The sequence below is a fragment of the Dermochelys coriacea genome, chromosome 15, assembly GCF_009764565.3.
Source record: "Dermochelys coriacea isolate rDerCor1 chromosome 15, rDerCor1.pri.v4, whole genome shotgun sequence".
Taxonomy (NCBI): Eukaryota; Metazoa; Chordata; order Testudines; family Dermochelyidae; genus Dermochelys; species Dermochelys coriacea.
The window spans coordinates 942,697-968,039 of NC_050082.1; the positions used below are offsets into that span (position 1 = coordinate 942,697).

The 25,343-nt window shown below is 44.1% G+C and overlaps 1 protein-coding gene across 10 annotated transcripts in view; it reads right to left on the reverse strand.

Moving 5' to 3' along the window:
* MTMR3 (myotubularin related protein 3) overlaps positions 1-25,343 on the reverse strand; it is a 230,354-nt gene that overhangs the window by 5,207 nt on the left and 199,804 nt on the right. For 7 of the 10 annotated variants that reach the window (XM_043497966.1, XM_038372829.2, XM_043497960.1 and 4 more), the window contains 8 exons: positions 23,325-23,436; positions 22,324-22,519; positions 21,782-21,967; positions 20,351-20,521; positions 18,903-19,048; positions 16,708-18,130; positions 3,138-3,248; positions 2,410-2,498 (listed from right to left, as the gene is read on the reverse strand). In XM_043497966.1, the coding sequence (XP_043353901.1) occupies positions 2,410-2,498; positions 3,138-3,248; positions 16,708-18,130; positions 18,903-19,048; positions 20,351-20,521; positions 21,782-21,967; positions 22,324-22,519; positions 23,325-23,436 (2,434 nt within the window). Of the gene's footprint in view, positions 1-2,409; positions 2,499-3,137; positions 3,249-13,269; positions 13,894-14,560; positions 15,154-16,707; positions 18,131-18,902; positions 19,049-20,350; positions 20,522-21,781; positions 21,968-22,323; positions 22,520-23,324; positions 23,437-25,343 lie in introns of those variants that run through there. The other 3 variants (XM_038372838.2, XM_043497965.1, XR_006275855.1) reach the window with 2 other exon arrangements.

Below are 25,343 nucleotides of genomic sequence, written 5' to 3' on the forward strand. Positions count from 1 at the left end.
CCTGTCCCTTAACTTTTGAAATGGCTTCATCCTTTATAGGTAAAAGACCAGGGCCCTATGTACATCGAGGGAATGGAGTTGCTGTTCCGCATGAGAGGTGTGTGGTTTGGGGAAAAGGTAGGTAAATAGGTGGGTTGGTTGAGGTGGAATTGGGAAACCACTTTTGGAAGAAATCTGGGATGTAGTTGCATTGAAACCTTGTATTTATGGAATGCGGTGAAAGGAGGGTTTTCCCATCATGGCCCACAGTTTGCCAACTCTCCTCACTGAGGTAATGGCAATGAGGAAAGCAACTTTCATGGAGAGGAGAGAAAGGGGGCAGGAGGCCAGACGTTCAAAAGGAGAGTTCATTAATGAGGTAAGGACTAGTTTGAGGTCCCACTGAGGGGTGATAGGCTGACTAGGCGGGTATTTACATATAAGGCCCTTCCAGAATCAGGCCATCAAGGGATGGGTAAAAATTGAATGCCCCTCAACCATAGGGTGGAAAATGCTAATAGCCGCTGCGTGTAGTCTAATGGAATTGGGAGCGAGCCCCGAGGTCTTCAGACAGAGGAAAGAGTCTAAGAGCATTGAGACGCCCACAGCTTCGGAGGCAAGGCTTTGTTGTTGTACCCAGGATGTGAAACACGCTCATTTAGCCAGATAGGAGCATCTCATAAAGTCCTTCCAGCTACTGGAAAGGATGTCTTGTACTGGCAAAAAGCATTCTCGTGCTAAAAGACATATCCATCTAAAAACCAAGCTGTCAGATGAAGCATCCATGAATCGGGGTGACCTGAGTCTGCCATTGTGTTGTGTTAGCAGTTCCGGAAAGGTCTGGAGCAGGAGTGGAGGATGTTATGACATGCAGAAAAGAAGGCAGCGCCAGAATGGAGCAATCAGAATGACTGTTGCTCTCTCCCGCCAGAGTTTGTGGAGGACGTGCAGTAGGAGTGGTAGGGGGGCAAAGGCATAATTTGTCTAGTCTACCAGTCAATGACTGGAGCATCGCCCTGTGAGCAGGCACCAAGTCCCTATCTTAAGTAATAGTGAGTGCACTTGGTGTTGGTGTGGGATGCAAGGAGGTCCCTGATCAGCGTTCCCCAGCAACCAAAGATGTCCGCGACTACTATGTCGTGTAATTCTCATTCGTGGTTGGTTACAAAGCTCCTGCTGAGAGCATTGTCAATCACATTCTAGGTACCAGGCAGGTAGGCTGCCGACAAAAGGATATGATGTTCAATGCACCATTTTCATAAGCATACCACTTCCGTACACAGTGTTGGAGATCTCATGCCCTCTTGTTTGATTATGTAGTATACTGTGGTGGTGTTGTCCAACATGACGAAGATGTGACAATAATGGATAGCTGATAAGAACACATGTACCGCTTTGCGGTGAAAATTACTACAAAAATACAATAAAATCCTAACTATGAACAAGAGTAAAAACAGCTTTTCTAGAAAGTTTGGAAAATGCATCACCCGTGACAAGAGGACAGCAGAAGCTCTGACTTGGACCACACGGCAGTGAGAAGGAACAGGAGATGCTGTCCTACCCTTTATCACCTTGGGTGAAACCACAAGGTGGTGCAAGGATGCATATGTGGATCAACGAGCGATATTACTTTGAAAGGCTCTGGCTTCAGATGCATGCTCATAACCCTCAGTGGAATACAATCTTTACTGCACTGGCCTCGGTAGCACTACAAAAGTAATTTTCCCTCTCTTGATATTCATCCCTTCTTGTCAACTGTTGAAAATAGGCCACTTCCACCTTAATTGAATTGGCCTTATTAGCACTGATCCCCCACTTAGTACGGCAACTCTTTTCATGTGCTGTGAAATATATACTGCTTACGGTATTTTTCACTCCATGCATCTGATGATGTGGGTTTTAGCCCAAAAAGGTTTATGCCCAAATAAATTTGTTAGTCTCTCAGATACCACAAGGACTCCTCGTTTTTGCTGTTACAGACTAACACGGCTGCCACTCTGAAACCTGAAAAGGTTGTGATTCCTATGTTGATTGTACTGAATGGGAAAAGGTGCAGACAATATTTTATAACACTTACATTTACTTAAAAAAATATGCCTGTAAAGAGCCGACTGTTTCTGAATCACAATTTAAGGGAAAAGGAAGGCAGACTCTGTTTGAACTGGTATGGAGCTGATAGCAGGTTTGGCTTTCGAAATAGACATTGCAAATAAATTGAGACCCAGGAGCAAAACCAGCCTTTTTTCCCAAAGAAGGCTGGATTCCTTGCTTCAGCAGCATGTATGGTCCTCCTATTCTAGAATGTCTCTTATCCAGACATCCTTCTTAGTCTTTCCTAATTTAAGAGAAACAGAATTGTCAATTCAGCTCAGACAGCCTCGCTGTTCAGCTGCTTCCCCTTTCACATTTAACTCTCTATGGACAGGTTACCTGCAGTGATGCTTCCTGCTGGCAAGCCAGAATGTACTGTCACAGCCATAGCAGTGTGCAGCTAGGTGGTCTGGAAGCCATCGTGTCACCTGTGAAACACAGAACACAAAGACAAATTTGTCAAGAAGACACCCTTGAAAAACCAGTCTGGCCTGAGCTTATAAAGCCCATGAATAGCACAGAGATGGATGTGCGCCTGGCTACTTAAATTGAACAGATTCAATCCTGGCAATAATGAAAGAAAGAGAAGACAAAAATCTTCTCCTCAGAAAGTGATCCACCAAATTCCCTCCAGCCACACAGAGAAGTCCTCTAATGTATAGCTCACTGATTTCTTTCTATACTTCAAAGGTACCCAAGCCAAACATGTTTACAGGGAATGTGTTAGTCCAGGGTTGAGCTGTAACTCACGAAAGCTTATGTGCTAATAAATTTGTTAGTCTCTAAGGTGCCACAAGTACTCCTTTTCTTTTTGCAAATACAGACTAACACGGCTGCTACTCTGAAACCTGTCTTTCCGTGGTTTTTCCAAAATTGTTCATAGACACCTGACAGCAGAGGACTCCTTGGCACAGATATTTGAAGTGTTAGAGATAAATGAGGGCAACGGGGATAGTTTACAAGAACTGGTGTGTGACCATGGGGCTGTAGTATAACCACGTTATGGAGATCATGTCCTAACAGAAGGAAAGAGGGAGGAATATCACAGACAGGGATTTAGTCTGTACCTCTGTGTCCTGTTTATCCACCTGCTCCCAGCTGGCTTCAGAGAAAATCTCTGTGCTGCAGCGAGACAAGCAGTTCTGATCCAGATTGCTTTCCGAGTCGGGTATTGAAGTCTGTTGGCAAACAAACACAGCTGAACAGAATCTGCACATACTCCCACTTCTACACGAACCAGAAGTAAACAGTTGGGAAGGGGGAATCTGTGCACCTCCTGCTAGGAAAAGATAGATTATGCTTGGACTGGAGGGGCTCAGGTCAAATATACTTACATACCTATAATTTAGGTTGTGCCAGTACAGACAAGAGTTCTATCTGGGATGGGACTAAATGTGCAACAAGTGACACAGTTTGCCTGTGTAATGGTGTACTGCAACAGGACAGAATGAAACTGATAACCCTTTAATGCCAGGACATGGGGTTAAAATCTACCTGCTGCAGTGTATGTGCAAGATTCTGGCACATGATTAACACCTCACAAATCTCAGAGCTGTACCCTGTCAATCTAGTTTCTCAGCCCTATTTCCTTTCCAAAGTTCTTTCACTTTAAAAAGCAATATTTAAAATATATATGCCTTGTTGTTTCTGATAGTTCCTTTGGGAAGATGCAAGTTAAAATCAAACATGTGGAGGTAAGGATTAGAGCCCATTTCCACAAGTGGACTGATGCTTCCTTGCCAGGTTAAACTTTATTTCAATTGACTTTGGTCAAACGACACACATGACAGCTCTTCCAGACATGAGAGATTCAAGAACTTTTGTTCTCCACCTTTCAGTGCTGGAGAGTTGGTACTTCTGATGCTATCTTAGAGAATATACCTATCAAGAGCGGGCAAAAATAAAAGGTAGAGACTAGGACCCAGGTTTGTAAAGGTATATAGGTGCCTAAAGATGTAGGTAGGCACCTAAGTGCTTTTGAAAATCCATTTCAACCTGCCCACACGTTATACATTGTGAAGGCCCTTATCTCAATAAGAATAAAGCCAGTGGGTCACATTTCTGTCAGGAACCCAAGCTCCAGCTAATAAGAGAAGACCATTTTGAATGATGCTCAGCAGACCTAGCATTCACAAAATCAGTATTTAGAAATTATTATATTAGCTGCAACCTCAATGGCCCAAGAAGTTGATGCAAGTCTTTTCAAATGAATGCACCTGGGACTATCCAGCCCCTATGTCAACTAGATCCCTTTGCCACTTCCAAAGAATGCTTATAAACATTACTCCTGGGGGAATCAGACAGCTGCAGCGGCACAGGAGCTAGCAAACAGAGCTCTGAACAGGGGAGTTTGAGTGGGAGTTCTGTTGGAGGAGAAGGTAGTTGTACTTGGTTTTGTATTTTTAGTATTTGTCTTTGTGTGTGTGTGTAGGGGTTTTGTGCTGGGAGAGCAGCTGAGCCTGATTAGGGGGTGGGGCTTTGTGTTGAGAGCAGCTGAGCCCTGCCTAGGGGGTGGGGCTTCTGACAAGGGGCCCTATAAAGGTAGCCAGCCAGCCAGTGGCACAGACAGCTGCAGCGGCACAGGAGCTAGCAAACAGAGCTCTAAACAGGGGAGTTTGAGTGGGAGTTTGCAAGGGGAGTTTGTATTGTGGTGCTTGTTTGGGGTTTGCTTTTGCTGGGGGGGGTGGCTTGTGTTTCCCAGATTAACAGGATTTAGGTGGGAAGGAGATGACACATACAGAGGCAGCTGTGGGAGTGACTCCTGCAGTGAAAGACACATTGAGGATGACTGGATGTGGAAGCTGTGGTATGTACATGATCCTGGAGGGGGGAACCGGTAAGAGTTTTGTCTGCATGAAATGCCGTCTGATAGAGCTGATGGAGGAAAAGATCCGAGGTTTGGAGATGCAGGTGGAAAGTCTCGTTGAGTTTAGGAAGGGGTTTGAGCAGATGATCGAGCAAAGATATGAGGTATCTGAAGGGAAAAGCTCAGACTCACGGATGGAAGCAGGACTGGGGAATTTTGAGGAGAGACTGGGTGAGGAAAGTGGTCAGTGGAAACATGTGACTCAAAGAACCAGGCAGAGAAAAAGACGGGCTAGTGAAGGAGAAATAGAGCTTAGGAACAGGTTTGCAGAGTTGGAAAATGAAGGGGCTCAGCAGGTACTTGTGGAAGGTGGAAGGGTAAGGAAGAAGAGAAGAGAGGCTAGCCCTATAGAAAAAGGGGAAGAGTCAAGGGAGACCACCAAATATGAGCCCCAGGAGGATACAGGATGGGTTGAAGAAAATTGTAAGGGAAAACAGGAATGGAAAGAACTTGCAGCCAGAGGGAACAGGGGAGAGACTGGAGAATAGCACTGTCACCAGGAAAAGGCAGGTCTATGTGATCGGGGACTCCTTATTGAGAAGAATAGACAGGCCTGTAACTAGAGCTGATCCTGAGAATAGAAGGGTGTGCTGTCTTCCGGGTGCTAAGATACGGGATGTAGACCTGAGGTTGAAAAGGATCCTCAAGGGAGCGGGAAAGAATCCCCTAATTATCCTTCATGTGGGAACAAATGATACAGCCAGATTCTCGCTGGAAAGTATCAAGGGAGACTATGCTAGGCTGGGGAAGACGCTTAAGGAAATTGAGGCTCAGGTGATCTTTAGCGGGATCCTTCCTGTTCCTAGAGAAGGGCAACAAAGGTGTGACAAGATTATGACTGTCAACAGATGGCTTAGGCAGTGGTGCTATAAGGAGGGCTTTGGGATGTATGGCCACTGGGAGGCATTCACGGACAGAGGTCAGTTCTCTCGGGATGGACTTAATCTGAGTAGGGAAGGAAATAGACTTCTAGGATCGAGGCTGGCACAACTGATAAAGAGAGCTTTAAACTAGGAATTGGGGGGAGATGGATGGGAGATGTCCAGAAAATCTCCACGCCAGATTTTAGCATTGAGAGGGAAGAAGATGAAGTAAGAAAGGATACAGCCATGGGTAGGAGAATGTATATAAGGAGCGAGGGTGGTGTGGATACTAGTCTAATAGGTTATACTGGCTGTAGAATGACTGTGCCTAATAGGGTACAAAATGTGAGCGAGGCCAAACAGCAAAAATTAATATGTTTGTACACCAATGCGAGGAGCCTAGGCAACAAAATGGAGGAACTAGAGCTACTGGTGCAGGAAGTGAAACCAGATATTATAGGGATAACAGAAACATGGTGGAATAGTAGTCATGACTGGACTACAGGTATTGAAGGGTATGTGCTGTTTAGGAAAGACAGAAACAAAGGTAAAGGGGGTGGAGTAGCATTGTATATCAACGATGAGTTAGAATGTAAAGAAATAAGAAGCGATGCAATGGATAAGACAGAGTCTGTCTGGGCAAAAATTACATTGGGGAAGAAAACTAGTAAAGCCTCTCCTACGATAGTGCTTGGGGTGTGCTATAGACCTCCGGGATCTAATTTGGATATGGATAGAGCCCTTTTTAATGTCTTTAATAAAGTAAATACTAATGGAAACTGCGTGATCATGGGAGACTTTAACTTCCCAGATATAGACTGGAGGACCAGTGCTAGTAATAATAATAGGGCTCAGATTTTCCTAGATGCGATAGCTGATGGATTCCTTCATCAAGTAGTTGCTGAACCGACTAGAGGGGATGCCATTTTAGATTTAATTTTGGTGAGTAGCGAGGACCTCATAGAAGAAATGGTTGTAGGGGACAATCTTGGCTCAAGTGATCATGAGCTAATTCAGTTCAAACTAAATGGAAGGATTAACAAAAATAAATCTGCAACTAGGGTTTTTGATTTCAAAAGGGCTGACTTTCAAAAATTAAGGAAATTAGTTAGGGAAGTGGATTGGACTGAAGAACTTATGGATCTAAAGGTAGTTGAGGCCTGGGATTACTTTAAATCAAAACTGCAGAAGCTATCGGAAGCCTGTATCCCAAGAAAGGGGAAAAAATTCATAGGAAGGAGTTGTAGACCAAGCTGGATGAGCAAGCATCTTAGAGAGGTGATTATGAAGAAGCAGAAAGCATACAGGGAGTGGAAGATGGGAGGGATCAGCAAGGAAAGCTACCTAATTGAGGTCAGAAGATGTAGGGATAAAGTCAGAGAGGCTAAAAGTCGAGTAGAGTTGGACCTTGCAAAGGTAATTAAAACCAATAGTAAAAGGTTCTATAGCCATATAAATAAGAAGAAAACTAAGAAGGAAGAAGTGGGGCCGCTTAACACTGAGGATGGAGCGGAGGTTAAAGATAATCTAGGCATGGCCCAATATCTAAACAAATACTTTGCCTCAGTCTTTAATAAGGCTAAAGAGGATCTTGGGGATAATGGTAGCATGACAAATGGGAAGGAGGATATAGAGGTAGATATTACCATATCAGAGGTAGAAGCGAAACTGAAACAGCTTAATGGGACTAAATCGGGGGGCCCAGATAATCTTCATCCAAGAATATTAAAGGAATTGGCACCTGAAATTGCAAGCCCATTAGCAAGAATTTTTAATGAATCTGTAAACTCAGGAATAGTACCGAATGATTGGAGAATTGCTAATATAGTTCCTATTTTTAAGAAAGGAAAAGAAAGTGATCCGGGTAACTACAGGCCAGTTAGTTTGACATCTGTAGTATGCAAGGTCCTGGAAAAATTTTTGAAGGAGAAATTAGTTAAGGACATTGAAGTCAATGGTAAATGGGACAAAATACAACATGGTTTTACAAAAGGTAGATCGTGCCAAACCAACCTAATCTCCTTTTTTGAAAAAGTAACAGATTTTTTAGATAAAGGAAATGCAGTGGATCTAATTTACCTAGATTTCAGTAAGGCATTTGATACCGTGCCACATGGGGAATTATTAGTTAAATTGGAGAAGATGGGGATCAATATGAACATCAGAAGGTGGATAAGGAATTGGTTAAAGGGGAGACTGCAACGGGTCCTACTGAAAGGCGAACTGTCAGGTTGGAGGGAGGTTACCAGTGGAGTTCCTCAGGGATCGGTTTTGGGACCAATCTTATTTAATCTTTTTGTTACTGACCTTGGCACAAAAAGTGGGAGTGTGCTAATAAAGTTTGCAGATGATACAAAGCTGGGAGGTATTGCCAATTCGGAGAAGGATCGGGATATTATACAGGAGGATCTGGATGACCTTGTAAACTGGAGTAATAGTAATAGGATGAAATTTAATAGTGAGAAGTGTAAGGTTATGCATTTAGGGATTAATAACAAGAATTTTAGTTATAAGTTGGGGACGCATCAATTAGAAGTAACGGAAGAGGAGAAGGACCTTGGAGTATTGGTTGATCATAGGATGACTATGAGCTGCCAATGTGATATGGCTGTGAAAAAAGCTAATGCGGTTTTGGGATGCATCAGGAGAGGCATTTCCAGTAGGGATAAGGAGGTTTTAGTACCGTTATACAAGGCACTGGTGAGACCTCACCTAGAATACTGTGTGCAGTTCTGGTCTCCCATGTTTAAAAAGGATGAATTCAAACTGGAGCAGGTACAGAGAAGGGCTACTAGGATGATCCGAGGAATGGAAAACTTGTCTTATGAAAGGAGACTTAAGGAGCTTGGCTTGTTTAGCCTAACTAAAAGAAGGTTGAGGGGAGATAGGATTGCTCTCTATAAATATATCAGAGGGATAAATACAGGAGAGGGGGAGGAATTATTTCAGCTCAGCACCAATGTGGACACAAGAACAAATGGGTATAAACTGGCCACCAGGAAGTTTAGACTTGAAATCAGACGAAGGTTTTTAACCATCAGAGGAGTGAAGTTTTGGAATAGCCTTCCAAGGGAAGCAGTGGGGGCAAAAGATCTATCTGGTTTTAAGATTCTACTTGATAAGTTTATGGAGGAGATGGTATGATAGGATAATGGGATTTTGGTAAGTAATTGATCTTTAAATATTCAGGGTAAATAGGTCTAATCCCCTGAGATGGGATATTAGATGCATGGGATCTGAGTTACTATAGAAAACTCTTTCCTGGGTATCTGGCTGGTGAATCTTGCCCATGTGCTCAGGGTTTGGCTGATTGCCATGTTTGGGGTTGGGAGGGAGTTTTCCTCCAGGGCAGATTGGAGAGGCCCTGGAGGTTTTTCGCCTTCCTCTGTAGCATGGGGCATGGTTGACTGGAGGGAGGCTTCTCTGCTCCTTGAAGTTTTGAACCATGATTTGAGGACTTCAATAGCTCAGACATGGGTGAGGTTTTTCATAGGAGTGGTGGGTGACATTCTGTGGCCTGCGCTGTGCAGGAGGTCGGACTAGATGATCAGAGTGGTCCCTTCTGACCTTAGTATCTATGAATCTATGAATCTATGAATTCTGCGCCACTGTGCAATGCAGAACTTGTGCAGAATTAATATTCTGCACAGAATTTCCTTTTTCCCCCTCACAGAAATGGTTCTGCAGAGCTGCTGGCTGCCACTGGATCCAGCAGAGCCCAACTCCCCAGGTCGCAAATAGAAGACACTGCCAGGGGAAGGGGGAGGAGGAGCTGTAGGGTTCCTGGCAGCTGCAGTCCCCGGAACGCCCTGAAAGAAGGATGTGGGGTGCACTACAAGGAACTCCGTACAAGCCCAGGACCCAGCATCAGGGTGTTTCTTCGTCTGGATACTTGGGCTCTGGGGTTGTGAGTGTATGGGATGCGAGGCACCTGTCAGCTGGGCTCTGAGGGTAGGGGGTGCATATGTCTGGGCTGGTGGTGCCCTGCAGCTGGGCTCTGGAGGGGTAGGGGTGCAGGTGTCTGGGCTTGAAATAGGGGGTATAGATCTCTGGGCTGGGGGGACGACCTGTGGCTGGGCTCTGGAGGGTAGGGGATGTAGGTGTCTGGGCTGTGGAGGTACCCCGTGATTGGGCATTGCGAGGGAGGGGGTGGAGGTGTCTGGGGCCCTGGCTGGAGGGGGAAGAGAAGCAGGAACTGGGTTGTCATAAGGGTTTCTTTAACGCTCTAGTCCTGGGGGAATTTTTGTTGTTGTCTGTATTGTTATAGACATAGTTGCTGACAGATATTTTGAAATAAATTATCAAAATAATTGAAACTGGTGCGATTATATAATGTTATTCTGACAAATAAAATGTGCAGAATTTTAAAATATTGTGCGCAGAATTTTTAATTTTTTTGCACAGAATTCCCCCCAGGAGTAAAACCTTTAAGTATTGTAAATGTAAATGAAATACATTTAAAACAACGAAGCATCCGATGGCACCTAGAAGTTGTTATTTTTTATGCACAAAAGTTATTTTTATGCACAAAAGCTTATGCCCAAATAAGTTGTTAGTCTTTAAGGTGCCACCAGACACCTCATTGTTTTTGTGGATACAGACTAACACGGCTACCCCTCTAATACTTGACATATCACATGTGCGTATAGAGAGTGAAGTTTTCATTATTATAATTTCTACTGTGGTAGTGCTCAGAGACATCATTCAGGATCAGTATCCCAATGTACTATGTGCTGTTCAAACACATAGGAAGACATAGTCCCTACCCCAAGGAGTTTACAATCTGAGAATTCCCTTATGCCTACCTTACCATCCTCATCCTTTCCATCCTCCCCCCCCATCCCTTCTCTGCTGCTTTCCACTTCCCTCTCTCTAGCTCTTCTCTCTTCCCTTCTCTAAACTAACTGACAGGCCTCTGAAAAAAGAGGCCACAAACACAGCTGCTTGCTGGTATTGGGGCTTCAAAGTTCCAGTTGCTCCTGCCGTTTGTTTTTGGAAGCTACGCTACCACCAAGAAGCCGAGTGAGGCAGGTGCAATGGCTTCTTTTTTAAAGTCTCGTTACTGCAGTTTAATTCAAACAGGAGGAGTAGGCAAAAATAGGTAGGGGGAGGAGGATTGAAGGGAATTTAAAAATTTCACCACACCCACATGTGCAAAATGTATTTGCTTGACCTACACATTACATATTTACAATTACAAACTTGAGGATACTACACAATTTGTAAACTTTGTATAGTATCCATAATGTTGCAACAACTACATACATGATGTGGTCTAGCTGTAGCAAACATACTACAATCAAACTGTGCTCCAGATTCAGGTCCTATTCTAACTGCTTTAAGGGTATGTCCACACTATGAAATTAGGTCAAATTTATAGAAGTCGATGTTTTAGAAAGCAATTTTATACAGTCGATTGTGTGTGTGTCCACTAAGCGCATTAAGTTGGCGGAGTGAGTCCATAGTAACGAGGCTAGCGTCCACTTTCGGAGTGTTGCACTGTGGCTAGCTATCCCATAGTTCCCGCGGTCTCAGCCACCCACTGGAATTCTGGGTTGAGCTCCCAATGCCTGATGGGGCAAAAACATTGTTGTGGGTGGTTTTGGGTACCTGTCGTCAGTCGACCCTCCCTCTGTGAAAGCAACAGCAGACCATCATTTCATGCCTTTTTTCCATGCGGGCGCCATACTGTTTTCAGCAGACGGTGTAGTATGGCTGCAAACCGTCATCATCGAACGACCGCTTCCGCTGCCACTCTGCTCTCCTGGTGCTATGAATCCACCTTGCAGGTCCTCCATATGACTGTCGTCATCCACTGCTTCCACTGCCACTCTGTTCTCCTGCTGGTCTCGCAGTCCTATATATGACCGTTGTCATCCGCCGCTTCTGCTGCAACTCTGCTTGTCTGCTCTTGTCTCACCATACCACAGCAAGCGTGCAGCCCACTCAGCTGTTGTGTCCTGGCAGCAGATGGTGCAGTGGGTCTGCAAAACTGGTCATCCAACCTCCGCTTCCCCTGCAACTCTGCTCTCCTTCTCTCTGGCAGACGCCATACCACGGCAAGCATGAAGCCCATTCAGATCACCGCGGCAGTTATGAACATTGTCAACACTTCGTGCATTATCATGCAGTATGTGCAGAACCAGAACCTGCAAAAGTAGGCGAGGAGGTGACAGCAGCACAGTGACGAGAGTGATAAGGACATGGACACAGACTTCTCTCAAAGCATGGGCTCCGGCAATTTAGCCATCCTGATGGCAATGGGGCAGGCTCATGCCATGGAACGCCGATTCTGGGCCCGGGAAACAAGCACAGACTGGTGGGACTGCATAGTGTTGCAGGTCTGGGATGATTCCCAGTTGCTGTGAAACTTTTGCATGCGTAAGGGCACTTTCATGGAACTTTGTGACTCGCTTTTCCCTGCCCTGAAGCGCAATACCAAGATGAGAGCAGCCCTCACAGTTTACAGGTGAGTAGCGATAGCCCTCTGGACGCTTGCAACGCCAGACAACTATCGGTCAGTCAGGAATCAATTTGGAGTGGGCAAATCTACTGTCAGGGCTGCTGTGATCCAAGTAGCCAACGCAATCACTGAGCTGCTTCTATCAAGAGTAGTGACTCTGGGAAATGTGCAGGTCATAGTGGATGGCTTTGCTGAAATGGGATTCCCTAACTGTGGTGGGGTGATAGACGGAACCCATATCCCTATCTTGGGACCGGACCCAAGGCAGCCAGTACATAAACCGAGAGGGGTACTTTTCAACGGTGCTGCAAGCACTGGTGGATCACAAGGGACGTTTCACCAACATCAACATGGGATGGCCGGGAAAGGTACATGACACTCGCATCTTCAGGAACTCTGGTCTGTATGAACCAGCTGCAGCAAGGTACTTTCTTCCCAGACCAGAAAATAACCGCTGGAGATGTTGAAATGCCTGTTGTTATCCTTGGGGACCCAGCCTACCCCTTAATGCCATGGCTCATGAAGCCATACACAGGCACACTGGACAGTAGTCAGAAGCCTTCAATTATAGGCTGAGCAAGTGCAGAAAGGTGGTAGAATGTGCATTTGGACATTTAAAAGCGTGCTGGCGCAGTTTACTGACTCGGTTAGACCTCAGAGAAACCAATATTCCCATTGTTATTATTGCTTGCTGTGTGCTCCACAATATCTGTGAGAGTAAGGGGGAGACGTTTACGGCAGGGTGGGAAGTTGAGGAAAATCGCCTGGCCGCTGATTACGCGCAGCCAGACACCAAGGCGATTAGAAGAGCACAGCAGGGTGCGCTGCGCATCAGAGAAGCTGTGAAAACCAGTTTCATGTCTGACCAGGCTACGGTGTGACAGTTCTGTTTGTTTCTCCTTGAGGAAAACCCGCCCACTTGGTTCACTCTACTTTCCTGTAAGCCAGCAGCCCTCCCAGGCTACCTTCGATCACCGCTTGCAGAGGCAATAAAGTCATTGCTGTTTCAAATTTATGCATTCTTTATTAATTCGTCACACAAATAGGGGGATAACTGCCATGGTAGTCCGGGAGGGGTGGGGGAGATGGGAAGCACTGGGTGGGGTGGGGGAGGAGGAAAGGATAAGTCCACACTGCACTTCCAATTACTGAATGCCAGCCTTCTGTTGCATGGGCAGTCCTCTGGGGTGGAGTGGTTGGGTGCCTGGAGCCCCCTCACCCCGCGTTCTTGGGCGTCTGGGTGAGGAGGCTATGGAACTTGGGGAGGAGGGCGGTTGATTACACAGGGGCTGCAGTGGAGGTCTGTGCCTTTCCTGCACCTCAACCATACGCCGGAGCATATCAGTTTGATCCTCCAGTAGCCTCAGCATTGCATCCTGCCTCCTCTCATCATGCTGCCGCCACCTTTCCTCTTGATCCCGCCACCTCTCCTGTTGCTCTCGCCACCTGTCCTTGCATTCATTTTGTGTTTTCCTGGACTCTGACATTGTCTGCCTCCGCACATTTTGCTAGGCTCTTTCAGTTTGGGTGGATTGCATGAGCTCAGAGAACATTTCATCATGAGTGCATTTTTTTTATCTGCACTAGCCTCTGGGACGGAGATGCTAGTGACAGCGTTGAAACATTTGCAGCTGTGGGAGGAAAAAAAGGGAGAGTAAAATTGAAAAAGACACATTGGCCATTTAAAAGAAGGGGCTGATGTTTTCGGGTTAACGTGTAGCACAAACCCAACTAACCCACCCCCCCTCCTCCCAATTCTCTGGGATGATCACTTCACCTCTCCCCCCACCACGTGGCTAACAGTCGGGATGATTTCTTTTTAGCCACAGGCAAACAGCCCAGCAGGAACGGCCACATCTGAATGTCCCCTTAATAAAATTCCCCTATTTCAACCAGGTGACCATGAATGATAACACTCTCCTGAGGATAACACAGAGAGATAAAAAACGGATGTTGCTTGAATTCCCGCAAACACCGGGACCACACGCTGCCATGCTTTCTTATGCAATGATTCCAGACTATGTCCTACTGGCCTGACATGGTAAAGTGTCCTAACATGGAGGATGCAATAAGGCTGCCCCCCTCCACCCCAGAAACCTTTTGCAAAGGCTTTGGGAGTACTTCCAGGAGAGCTTCACTGAGATGTCTCTGGAGAATTTCCACTCCATCCCCAGACATGTTAACAGACTTTTCCAGTAGCTGTACTGGCTGCAAATGCATTCCTAGTTTTCAGGACAAATTAATCATTAAACACGCTTGCTTTTAAACAGTGTATTATATTTACAAAGGTACACTCACCAGTGTTTTCTTCTCTGCCTTCAAGGCCCGGGAGCCCGGACTGAAAGGGTATTGGCTCCAGGGTGATCAACAGTTCCTGGCTGTCGGGGAGAATGGTTTCTCCGCTTGCCTGGTGTGTGCTATCTTCAACCTCCCCCTCCTCGTCATCTTCCTCGTTCCCCAAATCCTCATCCCTGTTGCGTGAGACTCCCTTGCAGGAGTCTATGTACAGGTGTGGGGTAGTTGTAGGGGCACTCCCTAGAATTGCAAGCAGCTCATCATAGAAGCGGCACGTCTAGGGCTCTGACCCCGAGCAGGAGTTTGCCTCTTGGTTTTTTTGGTATGCTTGCCTGAGCTCCTTAAGTTTCATTCGGCACTGCTGCGGGTCCCTGTGATAGCCTCTGTCTTTCATGCCCTTGGAGATTTTTGCAAATATTTTGGCATTTCGTCTTTTGGAATGGAGTTCTGATAGCACGAATTCATCTCCCCATACAGCGATCAGATCCCGTACCTCCCATTTGGTCCATGCTGGAGCTCTTTTGCGATTCTGGGACTCCATGGTCACCTCTGCTGATGAGATCTACACCGTCACCTGTGCTGATCAGTTTGCCACACTGGCCAAACAGGAAATGAAATTCAAAAGTTTGAGGGGCTTTTCCTGTCTACCTGGCCAGTGCATCCGAGTTGAGAGTGCTGTCCAGAGCGGTCACAATGGAGCACTCTGGGATAGTTCCCAGAGGCCAATACCATCGAATTGCGTCCACACTACCACAAATTCGACCCGGCGATATTAATTTCAGCACTAATCCCCTCGTCGGGGAGGAGTACAGAAATCGATTTTAAGAGTTCATTAAGTCGAGAAAAACGGCTTCCTTGTGTGGACGGGTGCAGGGTTAAATCGATTTAATGCTGCTAAATTCGACCTAAATTCATAGTGTAAACCAGGGCTAAGAAATCCCTGGGTGGCAGAGGCAGCATAGCAACTTTAAGTCACTCTCGCTACTGAGCCTACTTTAGGCCACACCTTTGAAGGAAGGGGACATGGCCCATATCCCTATGCCTCAGTGGCTCCCAGCTCCCAGAACAACTACCTTTGCACCCGCCTCCCTGTGAATTATGCTAAGGACCAAAGAGCCAGTCAGAGAATCACAGATGATTAGGGTTGCAGGAGACCTCAAGAGACCTCCTTGAAGCAGGACAAACCCCAACTAAATCATCCCAGCCAGTCCTATAGATCTGGCCCAATAAATTATATGTAATTGTTTAAAAGGGTCTCTCAACCACTTTATGAGCACAGCAAAAACTGGGTAAAGGCACCGTGATTAGCTTCATTCCACAGCACACCCAAGGTGTGTGTAAATTAGGACTGTCAAACTATTAAAAAAAATAATCACGAGTTTAAAAAAATAGTCGCGATTAATCAGTTTTAATCGCACTGTTAAATAATAGAATACCAATTTAAATTTATTATAAATATTTGTGGATGTTTTTCTACACTTTTAAATAAATTAATTTCAATTATAACACAATACAAAGCGTACAGTGCTCACTTTATATTATTATTTTTTATTACAAATATCTGCACTGTAAAAAGGATTAAAAAAAAGAAAACATCTACAAGTCGAAGCATGAAAGGGCATATGAATAGTTAGCGTATCAGGCACATAAATACCTTGCAACACCGGCTACAATAATACCATGCAAATGCCTGTTCTCACTTTCAGGTGACGTTAATAACAAGCGAGCAGCATTATCTCCAGTAAATGTAAACAAACTTGTTTGTCTTAGTGATTGGCTGAGTGGATTTGTAGGCTCTAAAGTTTTAAATTGTTTTGTTTTTGAGTGAAGTTATGTGAAAAAAAAAATCTACATGTGTAAGTTGCACTTTCATGATAAAGAGATTGCAACTGAAGTGAGAACAGCATGCCCTTTTCAGCATAGACTCATAGGCCTGGAAGGGACCTCGAGAGGTCAGCTAGTCCAGTCCCTTGCACGCATGGCAGGACTCAGCATGACTAAGACTTTTAAAAAAAATATTACCATAACCAAAATTCACTGTCTAACCAAACAACATTTCTTACCAAACAGTTGACTTAGTACTGTGGGCTCCAGAAATGTGATTAACCAATCCATTATTGTCAGTAGTGCTGAATTACCATTACACTTACCACTTCGTCCACATAATCACCACTGAAACGTAGTGAGCTATTCAGGTACTGGCTCTCCAACCGGCTCCTCAACTCCTGCACTTGCTTCTTCAATATCTCCACTTCCTGCTGATGCCCAGTTTCGATCTGACGCAGGCGCTGCTGGATAACATCGGTGTAGATTGGCATCCCATCATCATCCAAGTGGCTCCTGGTGGGTTGGTCTGGGCTGCTAACTGTCTGTTGCCTCCCAGAATGGCCATGCACCCACTTATGGTGCAAGTTCCTCAAGTGAAACTGGGCAGAACTACAACTAGCTGTAGAGAACTGCCACCTCAGAGAGGGTTTGACCCTATCATCCTCTCCATTCACACAGTGTCCATTTGCTGCAGGGTTTTTCTGGGTAATACTAAATCCTGCAGGTTTCTCTGTCACCTTGTTCTCAGTCTCCAGCTCCCCATTACACACAATCTCATCTTTACATTCAGCTAAAGGCAAGGCACAAGGGGAAGGCATTGAGCTGTGTATGTTGCTGCTGTTAGAAGTCTTGTTTACTTTTGTTCCCAGTCTCTGTAGCTCTATCACGTTTTCCCCCTCAGGTCTGTTTTCAGTCGTTTGAAAAAGTTCCTCAGAATTGTTGTCCATCAGACGAGGTTCATGGCAAGGGCCTTTCTGAATCAGCTCTTGCTTTGCTCCAATCTCTGTTAAGGTTTCGGTAGAACTTTCCATGTTGGATGTTTTTGCCTCATGTTGGATTGTGATGGGCAATGGAGGGCTGGACTCTAGAGTACTATAAGGGCTCTCTGTTTCTATATAAAGTCTACTAACACTTTCCTCCACATTCTTTTGAATGTCACTATTTACAGTACTCTCCAAGGGGACAGTTTGTAGTCCTTTCATCTGAGGTAACTTCTGGATACTGTTACTGAGATCCATAGGCTCCTCCTGTTGTCCTTTAAGCTCAGAAGAACCTTGTGAAACTGGATGTGGATTGGACACTGGATTGTTTATTAAAGTATCTGTATCCATCTCAGTCTTTTCATAGAGGCCATCAACATACCCATCAAGATTTTCAGCTCTGTTCTCCTTACCCAGGATAACCTCATCCACATCCTCTTTGCCTGTTGTCTCTAGGGTAACCCTCAAGAGCTCCTCCAGACCAACATCCTCTTTGGTGGCCTCCTGCAAAATGTTCTCCATCTGTCCCTCTGCCACGCCCGCTGCAACTGAAAGCTCTGCTCCAACAAGAGCTCTGCCTTGTTTGCTCAGGCTGTCCCCATCAAACGGATCATCCCCTGGGTTGCCAAGGCTGCTCAGCTCCAGAGACCTACGGTGCTCTTGCCACTTTTCATTTAGGCTGGGATCACTACTACGTCTGTTAGTTGTAGGCATGTTGCTGTCGCAGGTCATTGTCAGATTGTCAAATGATCTTGTCTTTGGTAGCCTACAGAGGTACAAAATCAGAATCAAAAGTTACTTTTTAAAATATTTAATTACAAAGGTTATTAATGAGCTTCCCCATTTTGAAATCACCACCAGCCACTCAATACTGTGGAGTTCTGCAATGCACTACAATATTACCTAACAGTACAGTCTAATAATTTGTGGTTCAAAGCTGCTCCAGCACCTTCCAGGCCTTCTCTCTCCATCAAGAAAATTTCTTTGACTAATCTTCAGACATTCCCAGAATCACCCTTCCACACCAAAGCTCCATTTCCTAACTAGCATGCACCCAGAATCATTTTACTGGAAAAGGCTTCTCTAAAGACAAGGGAAGCAGTAGTTACATGAATGTAATACAAGAAAAAAAGCAGTCTGCAAATGAATGCAAGGCATCCCTGAAGGTGCTATATCCCATGGTATTCTGACCTCCACAATACAGAGGCAGTATACTAAAGCAGAATACATTCTGCCACTGGGGACAGTACCTGGGACATTATTGGGGATACTCCGTATACTGAACTGTGTTTTTTCTGTTAATATATTCCAAACCTATTTTCTGCTCTAATGTTTTTGTTACACAACAATCCAGGAAGCTGAATACTTTCAAAATTGAAATGACCACACAGGGGTTTTTGTTAGCCATTTAAACAGTCCCACCATGAAAATAGTGAAAAAGCACCTCCCTCCCACACCAAGTGCTCCTCTCCCTAAATCCCACAACATTCTCTGTTGATCTTACTTTACAGGATGGGATTTCTGGGCTCTAGCCTCACCTGCCCAGAGACTGATCTTCAGGGCTGGAGCCTGGAACTGGGTAAGGGGCACAGGTGTCATCCGCAGGGGTGGAGGGGGAAGAACATGGCAGGTAAACAGCACTCCAGAGCATTAAATTACGCACATGACACACTGGATACAGCACCTAAAATGAGAAAATATGGCATGTTCGTGTTTAGAAACGTTAACCTATCTCTCTCCAGGACTTTTGCTACTCTAATTTTACAGCTCAGGTTCGCAGTCCAGAGATTCTACTGGATCCCCAGATAATTTGGGGTCTAAGCAGCAACAATGGCATTTTTAATAATTTACTCATAGCTATCAAGTTGTTACCCTTGCCTTCAGATATGGGGATTTGGGGAGGGGAAGGGTTTAAATAACTTAGAAAAATCTTTACTTCAATAAACACTGACATTTTAACTGTTCTCTACAGGTTTTTATGGCATGCCCATCACCACAGTATCTGAATGCCTAACATATTCTTCTATCAAATATACATAAAGATGACTGTGCCTCTCCCCCCCAGTGCCTTGTGAGAGTTTATTACTATGGGAGAACTAACTGAAAACATGAAAGTGATTAAATTAGATATGTGCAAAGACTTCCATAACATTTTTTGTTATGCCAGTTTTTTGACAAAATTCTTTGTGAGTTTAAGATATTTTATGACACAACTCTTATCCCCCCAGTGTAACTTGACAGAGATCTCTTGTTGGTAACCATATCTCGTCAAGCACACAAAATATTTTATTACAAGGAATACAGCATATATCTGATATACAGATACTCTCTATGGCTGCATTTGGTATGTCCCAGTGGTCTGCTGAAGACAACGTAACGTAAGTTCTTCAGAAAGATAGCTCTGATGGTGTGGGAGTGCATGGCATAGCAGAGGTGAAGTTAAGGCTATTCAAACCCTTGCTATGGCACACAAATGGTAACTTATCCAGTGGGCAAGTTGAGGCATATACATAAAAATGGCCATACTGGGTCAGACCAAAGGTCCATGTAGCTCAGTATCCTGTCTTCCGTCAGTGGCCAATGCCAGGTGCCCCACAGGGAATGAACAGAACAGACAATCATCAAGTGATCCATCCCCTGTTGTCCATTCCCAGCTTCTAACAAACAGAGGCTAGGGACACCATCCCTGTCCATCCTGGCTAAAAGCCATTGATGGACCTATCCTCCATGAACTTATCTAGTTCTTTTTTCAACCCTGTTATATAGTCTTGGCCTTCACAACATCCTCTGGCAAGGAGTTTCACAGTTATCTCTAGGCAGTACATTCGTGGAACAGGCAAAGTCAAATCATCACCCACAGGAATAACTGGGATGCTTCCTTGAGGTGGATATTTTTGGGACAGTCACTTTCCCCCACTCCGACAGTTGTAATGCAGAATCCCTAAAGGCACTCTCCCATAGCTGGTGGGGAATAAATGATACATACAGTTTCCGATTGGGAGGAGTAAAGCAGGTTTTTGAAGGCTTTGTTTGCTGCCCGCAGCAGAGACCAGACAGAACACGTCCTTTCTTGAGTATGTTTTTCTCCTCGCTCCTTCGCATTGTTGCACAGGAATGTACCAAAGAGACAAGAGTAGGTGTGCTGCACCAATTTGACCTGTACAGACCAATACAGATAGAGTCATATGGCAGCACATATGGTGTATGTGAAAGATGTAATTTTCATGTTTAAGAGGCAATGAATCTATCATTCACGTGAGGCTATATATGTAAGGCTGTTGTGGAGGATGCCATATAAATCTATTTAGCATTTTTTGTATGCCTTCTTAGAAAGCTAATGACAAGAACATACCAGCACAATGGCTCCTCTCTAAGATGCACCATCATATTTGAATTATATAAAATGTTAGGAGGAAATATAACAGAAAGGTTGCATGTTTATTTACATGCTGTATCTAAAACTTACATACTGAAACCAGGGCCCTGGAGGATATGGGAGAGAAGGGAATTTTTGACACAGTTGTCACATAGCATCAATAAAGTAGAAAAGCACAGAGCTGGCAGTAATAATAGGTTATCTTCTGTCTTGTGGCACAAATGGAGACGCAGAAAGCTCATCCAGTCTAGACTGTAGCTCACTCCACACTATAGCCTCAACCCAGCAAAGCCCTTAAGCACGTACTTATCTTTAAGATGTTAATAGTCCAACTCACTTCAAACAGGATTACTCGTGTTAAAAGTTAAGCACATGCTTAACTGCTTTGCTGGATTAGGGCGTTCAGCTCCAAAAAGACCGGAAGATGGAAATGCTCAGGGAATTGGTGAAGTATTATAGAAACTTGTTCCTCTAGGTTGCCAGTTCAAATCCATCCATGTAGTTAGTGACTAACAATTACGGTGTGACTGGCTTGGTGGCCTTGAGATGTGACTTCAGTAGTCTTAGCCAAACTTCTCAGAGGACAGTTGTCAATATCAGAAAAGCCACACTTTCTAGGCAGTTTTAGCAGAGAAAGAGAATAGAAACTCCTTCTTGCTCTTAAGAGACATCCCCTCCAAGTGAGGATGAATTAGCATAGTGGAGAAGTGCTGGGGAAGTTTGCATTACCATTACTTGTGCTGTCCCTATTCTGTGGACATTTGAATCCAGGACATGATTTCTTTCTTTATTTAAAGTTTAAAGGAAGTCCTAGAAGGCCCCATCCCTGCTTTCAGAGAGAACCGGTCGCAGATTCTATGAAGACAAGTAATTTTGTCTGCCAGACAAGGCTCAACAGTTGTCACATCTGCTTATCAGGCTGCACTGTGGCATAAGGTAGATGGGAAAAATGAAAACCCCTCAGGGCTATTCTGTGTGTTAGCTCTGTCTACTGATTTAGAAGTATTTCATAAAACAGTAATCTCTCAAGCCACAACTCACAAGGAATGCTTCGTTAAACTCGAAAGAGCAGGGGAACTGCCTCTGGAGCTGATGGACGCAGTCCAACCACTGCAAAAATACTGGGCAGCGCTCATTTAGGTCATCCGAATTCTCACCATGGCCACAGCGATCTGCAAACTTGTGGCCAAAATCCAGCCATTCCATCTCCACTAGCACCTGGAAACCCTGCAGGAAAGAAAGTGTAGTTGAAGGTCTCCAGATTTTTTGTCAATCCAAATGTAACAATTTTCCAGGACACTGTCTGAGACTTCTCATGGGAAGTATTCATGCTTAATATACCTGATTTCTTTTCAGAATTAATCATGTTTTTTTTCAACCTGCTTTTCTTCTATTTAATTCCCTTCACAATTAACCCACTATGTCACCCAATAGCATCCATCAGGTGCAGCAAGACTGGTGATAACATTAGTACTTTTTCAGATGAAGAAAGCTGAGTTCAATCATGCATAGCCTTCCCTATTAATCTGCAAAGAAACCCAAACTTGGCCTCCCTCCCATGCATCCACGGATGGTTTACAAACCTCTATGGTCCTGTAATATGGATCTAGCAGCAGTTTGGACAGTGCTACTATCTGTGGGGTTCGGTCCCAGCCATCCGAGCAGTGCACCAAGACTGGTCGCTGGTCTCTGTCTACTGCGTGCACTACCAATAGTGCAGATTTCAGAAGCACAGACAAGTGCTGCAGCCATTTGGTACTTTCCAGTGCTGATAACCAACTAAAGAAAAACCAAGGGAGGATAGTTTGTGCTCTTTTTAATGTTTCCCAACTTAGATCTTTGAATTAAAAAAAATCAGAGTGATCATAATTAAACTCCTATTATAGTACTAAACAACGAGTGCTTTCCTTGAATCTATTTTTCAGTTAAATTATCTTGTTAATGCTCTCACAAGTTTGCAGGAAATACAGACAGTCTACTCAGTGAATGTGAAAGGCTCGTGGCACCAAATGAAGAACCAGGAGAAACTGTTAGAGGAAAGAGGGTTGAAATGCTGCAGTATTCTGGGAAAAATTCACAGTCAGAAGACCCCTCAGGTATTGTCGCTGGAGGTCAGTTATACCATGGAAATGATGGGCTGGATCTCCAGAGTGAGGATATTAGGCATGTGGTAAGTTCATGGAGCAACACTAGTGCCTTTCAAAGGAAATTAAGATTGCTACACACTTCTGGGGTTAGATAGCACGTTACAATAGCAGTTTTAGAAAATCAGGGGAAAGCTGAAATATTGCAAGATGCACAGGTGAGACTAACCAAGCCCACCTGACAGTAATACACTCGAATATTAAAGTAAAGGATCCAATTTTGATCCCAGTCTCATTTGCTATCTCCATTTTAGAATGAATGAGTCAGCTTTTGCTCAAGCTACATGAAGTGAAAAATATAACTGTAGCATGTTTACAAAGAGAAGGCTGTGGAAGAACAAACACCTGCTTAATTCAGTCTAGAAAATATCAAGGGAAGAATGAGAGTTAGACACAAAAATATAATTTAAGAAAGAAAAAAACCTCAAATGCCCACGTACTTTCCTGGGTCTGGCATCTGTGTGCAGAGCAAGCGCAGTGACTGAAAGCTCTTCCGGATAGAATGGATGTTTGCCATCCCCATGAACACCACTTCACAATTTGGATAATACTCTGCAGAAAATTGTAAAAACCAAGAGGAGGAATTAAAAACAACATGAATATTAAGTTAAAAAAGCAGCTTTTCTATAAAAACAAAGTGCTTCAGTTGTGGACTGATGAAATAGTGCTGTTTAGCACAATCTCCTGTAGACAAAAATTTGTGCTTGGATTTCTGCTGGTATTCCAGATATTACAACAAACGGTGGTAAAACTGAAAGTGCTGGTAACTATTGTGACACTATACGGAAAATACATGTGCTTGTTTCTCTACTGAATTTATGATGAAAATCTAAGCCACTGTGCAGACATATGAATCTTCCTTGCTGTCTGCTGTTAGGTGAAACAACAGGTTAATGCATTATCTTTTCACCACTGCAGAACTGGTTTCCAAATTGACTTAGACCATAACAGAACAAGCACCCAATTTGGTATATGTCTGGCAATATCTATTAAGCAGAGGGCCAGGGCTAGGAGAGTAGTGGTGTTTAGGTCCAGAGAGAAATCTATTGGCAAAAGGTTGTTGACGTTTTTTGTTTATTTGTTTTTTTACTGTTCCATTTTATACCACAAGAAGCAGTGCACAGACAGCTCCCCATAGGGGTAGTGGTATTACACTACTAGAAGTTATACAATGCTCTAAAAAGACAGAGCAATCTGAAAATAACTGTCAATTCATGATTGTCCTTAAACCTTCAAATTAAAGATGATTTACTTCCCTTTAGCTCTTGGGAAGACCAAAGAGGTTATTTACTTTACCCCATCTACTCTGTGGAAGTGACAAGTGTCACTCAGATGAGAAACACTCAAGGCTGCAGTCGACAGAGAATGGAGGGGACTATTTGTGCAAGTCCTAAGAGCTATCCTCTGGACAAACCTGTAGTCTATACTCAAACTACTCACCCGAGACAGGTTGGCAGGATCAGTGCGATGGGGCTCCCTACTCATAAGAAGTGCTCAGGCTCAGCATGTTTCAGGATCATGCCCTTTAGACCTTCCCTAAGTTCATCTTACCTCTGTACTATGCATCTGACCAGTTGATAGCAGATTAAATAAACTGCCTCATATGAAATACATTCTATGTCCTGAGGGAATGGACTTTAAATAATATTAGGCTGCAGTTCTGTCAGGTGTGGCCTACTAGTATGGTCTTCTTCCTGGACCACAGGCACATATGACACACAAACAGAGGACTTTAACAGATGCTTCCAACCTTGTGCTTGCATCTGTGGTCCATATAAATTGGATCTCAGAGCTCCTGGAGATCTATCCTTTAGCCCACACAGCCTGGATGATTTGGTGCAATTTGCAAGCCAGTAAATATTGCGTGCAACTCTTTGACCTTACACTCTTTTACTCTGTTACAAACTGAGGAGAGAGATCCGCAAAATTCAACAGAGTTAATTGCTGATCCGAACATAAATAATATTGTACACATATCCCAGAACTTACAGGCTAATGCTTTAGAACCAGATTGTGCCATTTAGCCAGTGGCCTACATTGGGAATGGGGTAGAGCTGTACTGCCCCAGGTGGAGCTCCAGGAGGCACCATCTTCCACTCCCCACCAAACTCCCTGATGTGTAGGGGAGTGCACAGAATCAGGGGGGATAAAAATCAATGATTTTTTTTAAATAAAAAAAATTGGATTTTTTAAATTTAAATCAGATTTTTTGATAAAATGCTTTTTGAGGAAAAAACCTATCTAAAGATAGTTTTAATTAAGATACATCATAGCTAAAAGATATCTCATCATGGAATACAGATTATAAATTCTAATTCTATAGTATGAGAATATATTCATGTAATGTTTAAGAAAAGTTCTGTAAATGAGTTCCAATAGTTCATGGATTAGGGACCCAATTTTATGCGGTTCCACAGGCTTCTTCTTATTTAGGTTAATCTTTCCATCTTCCCAATGGG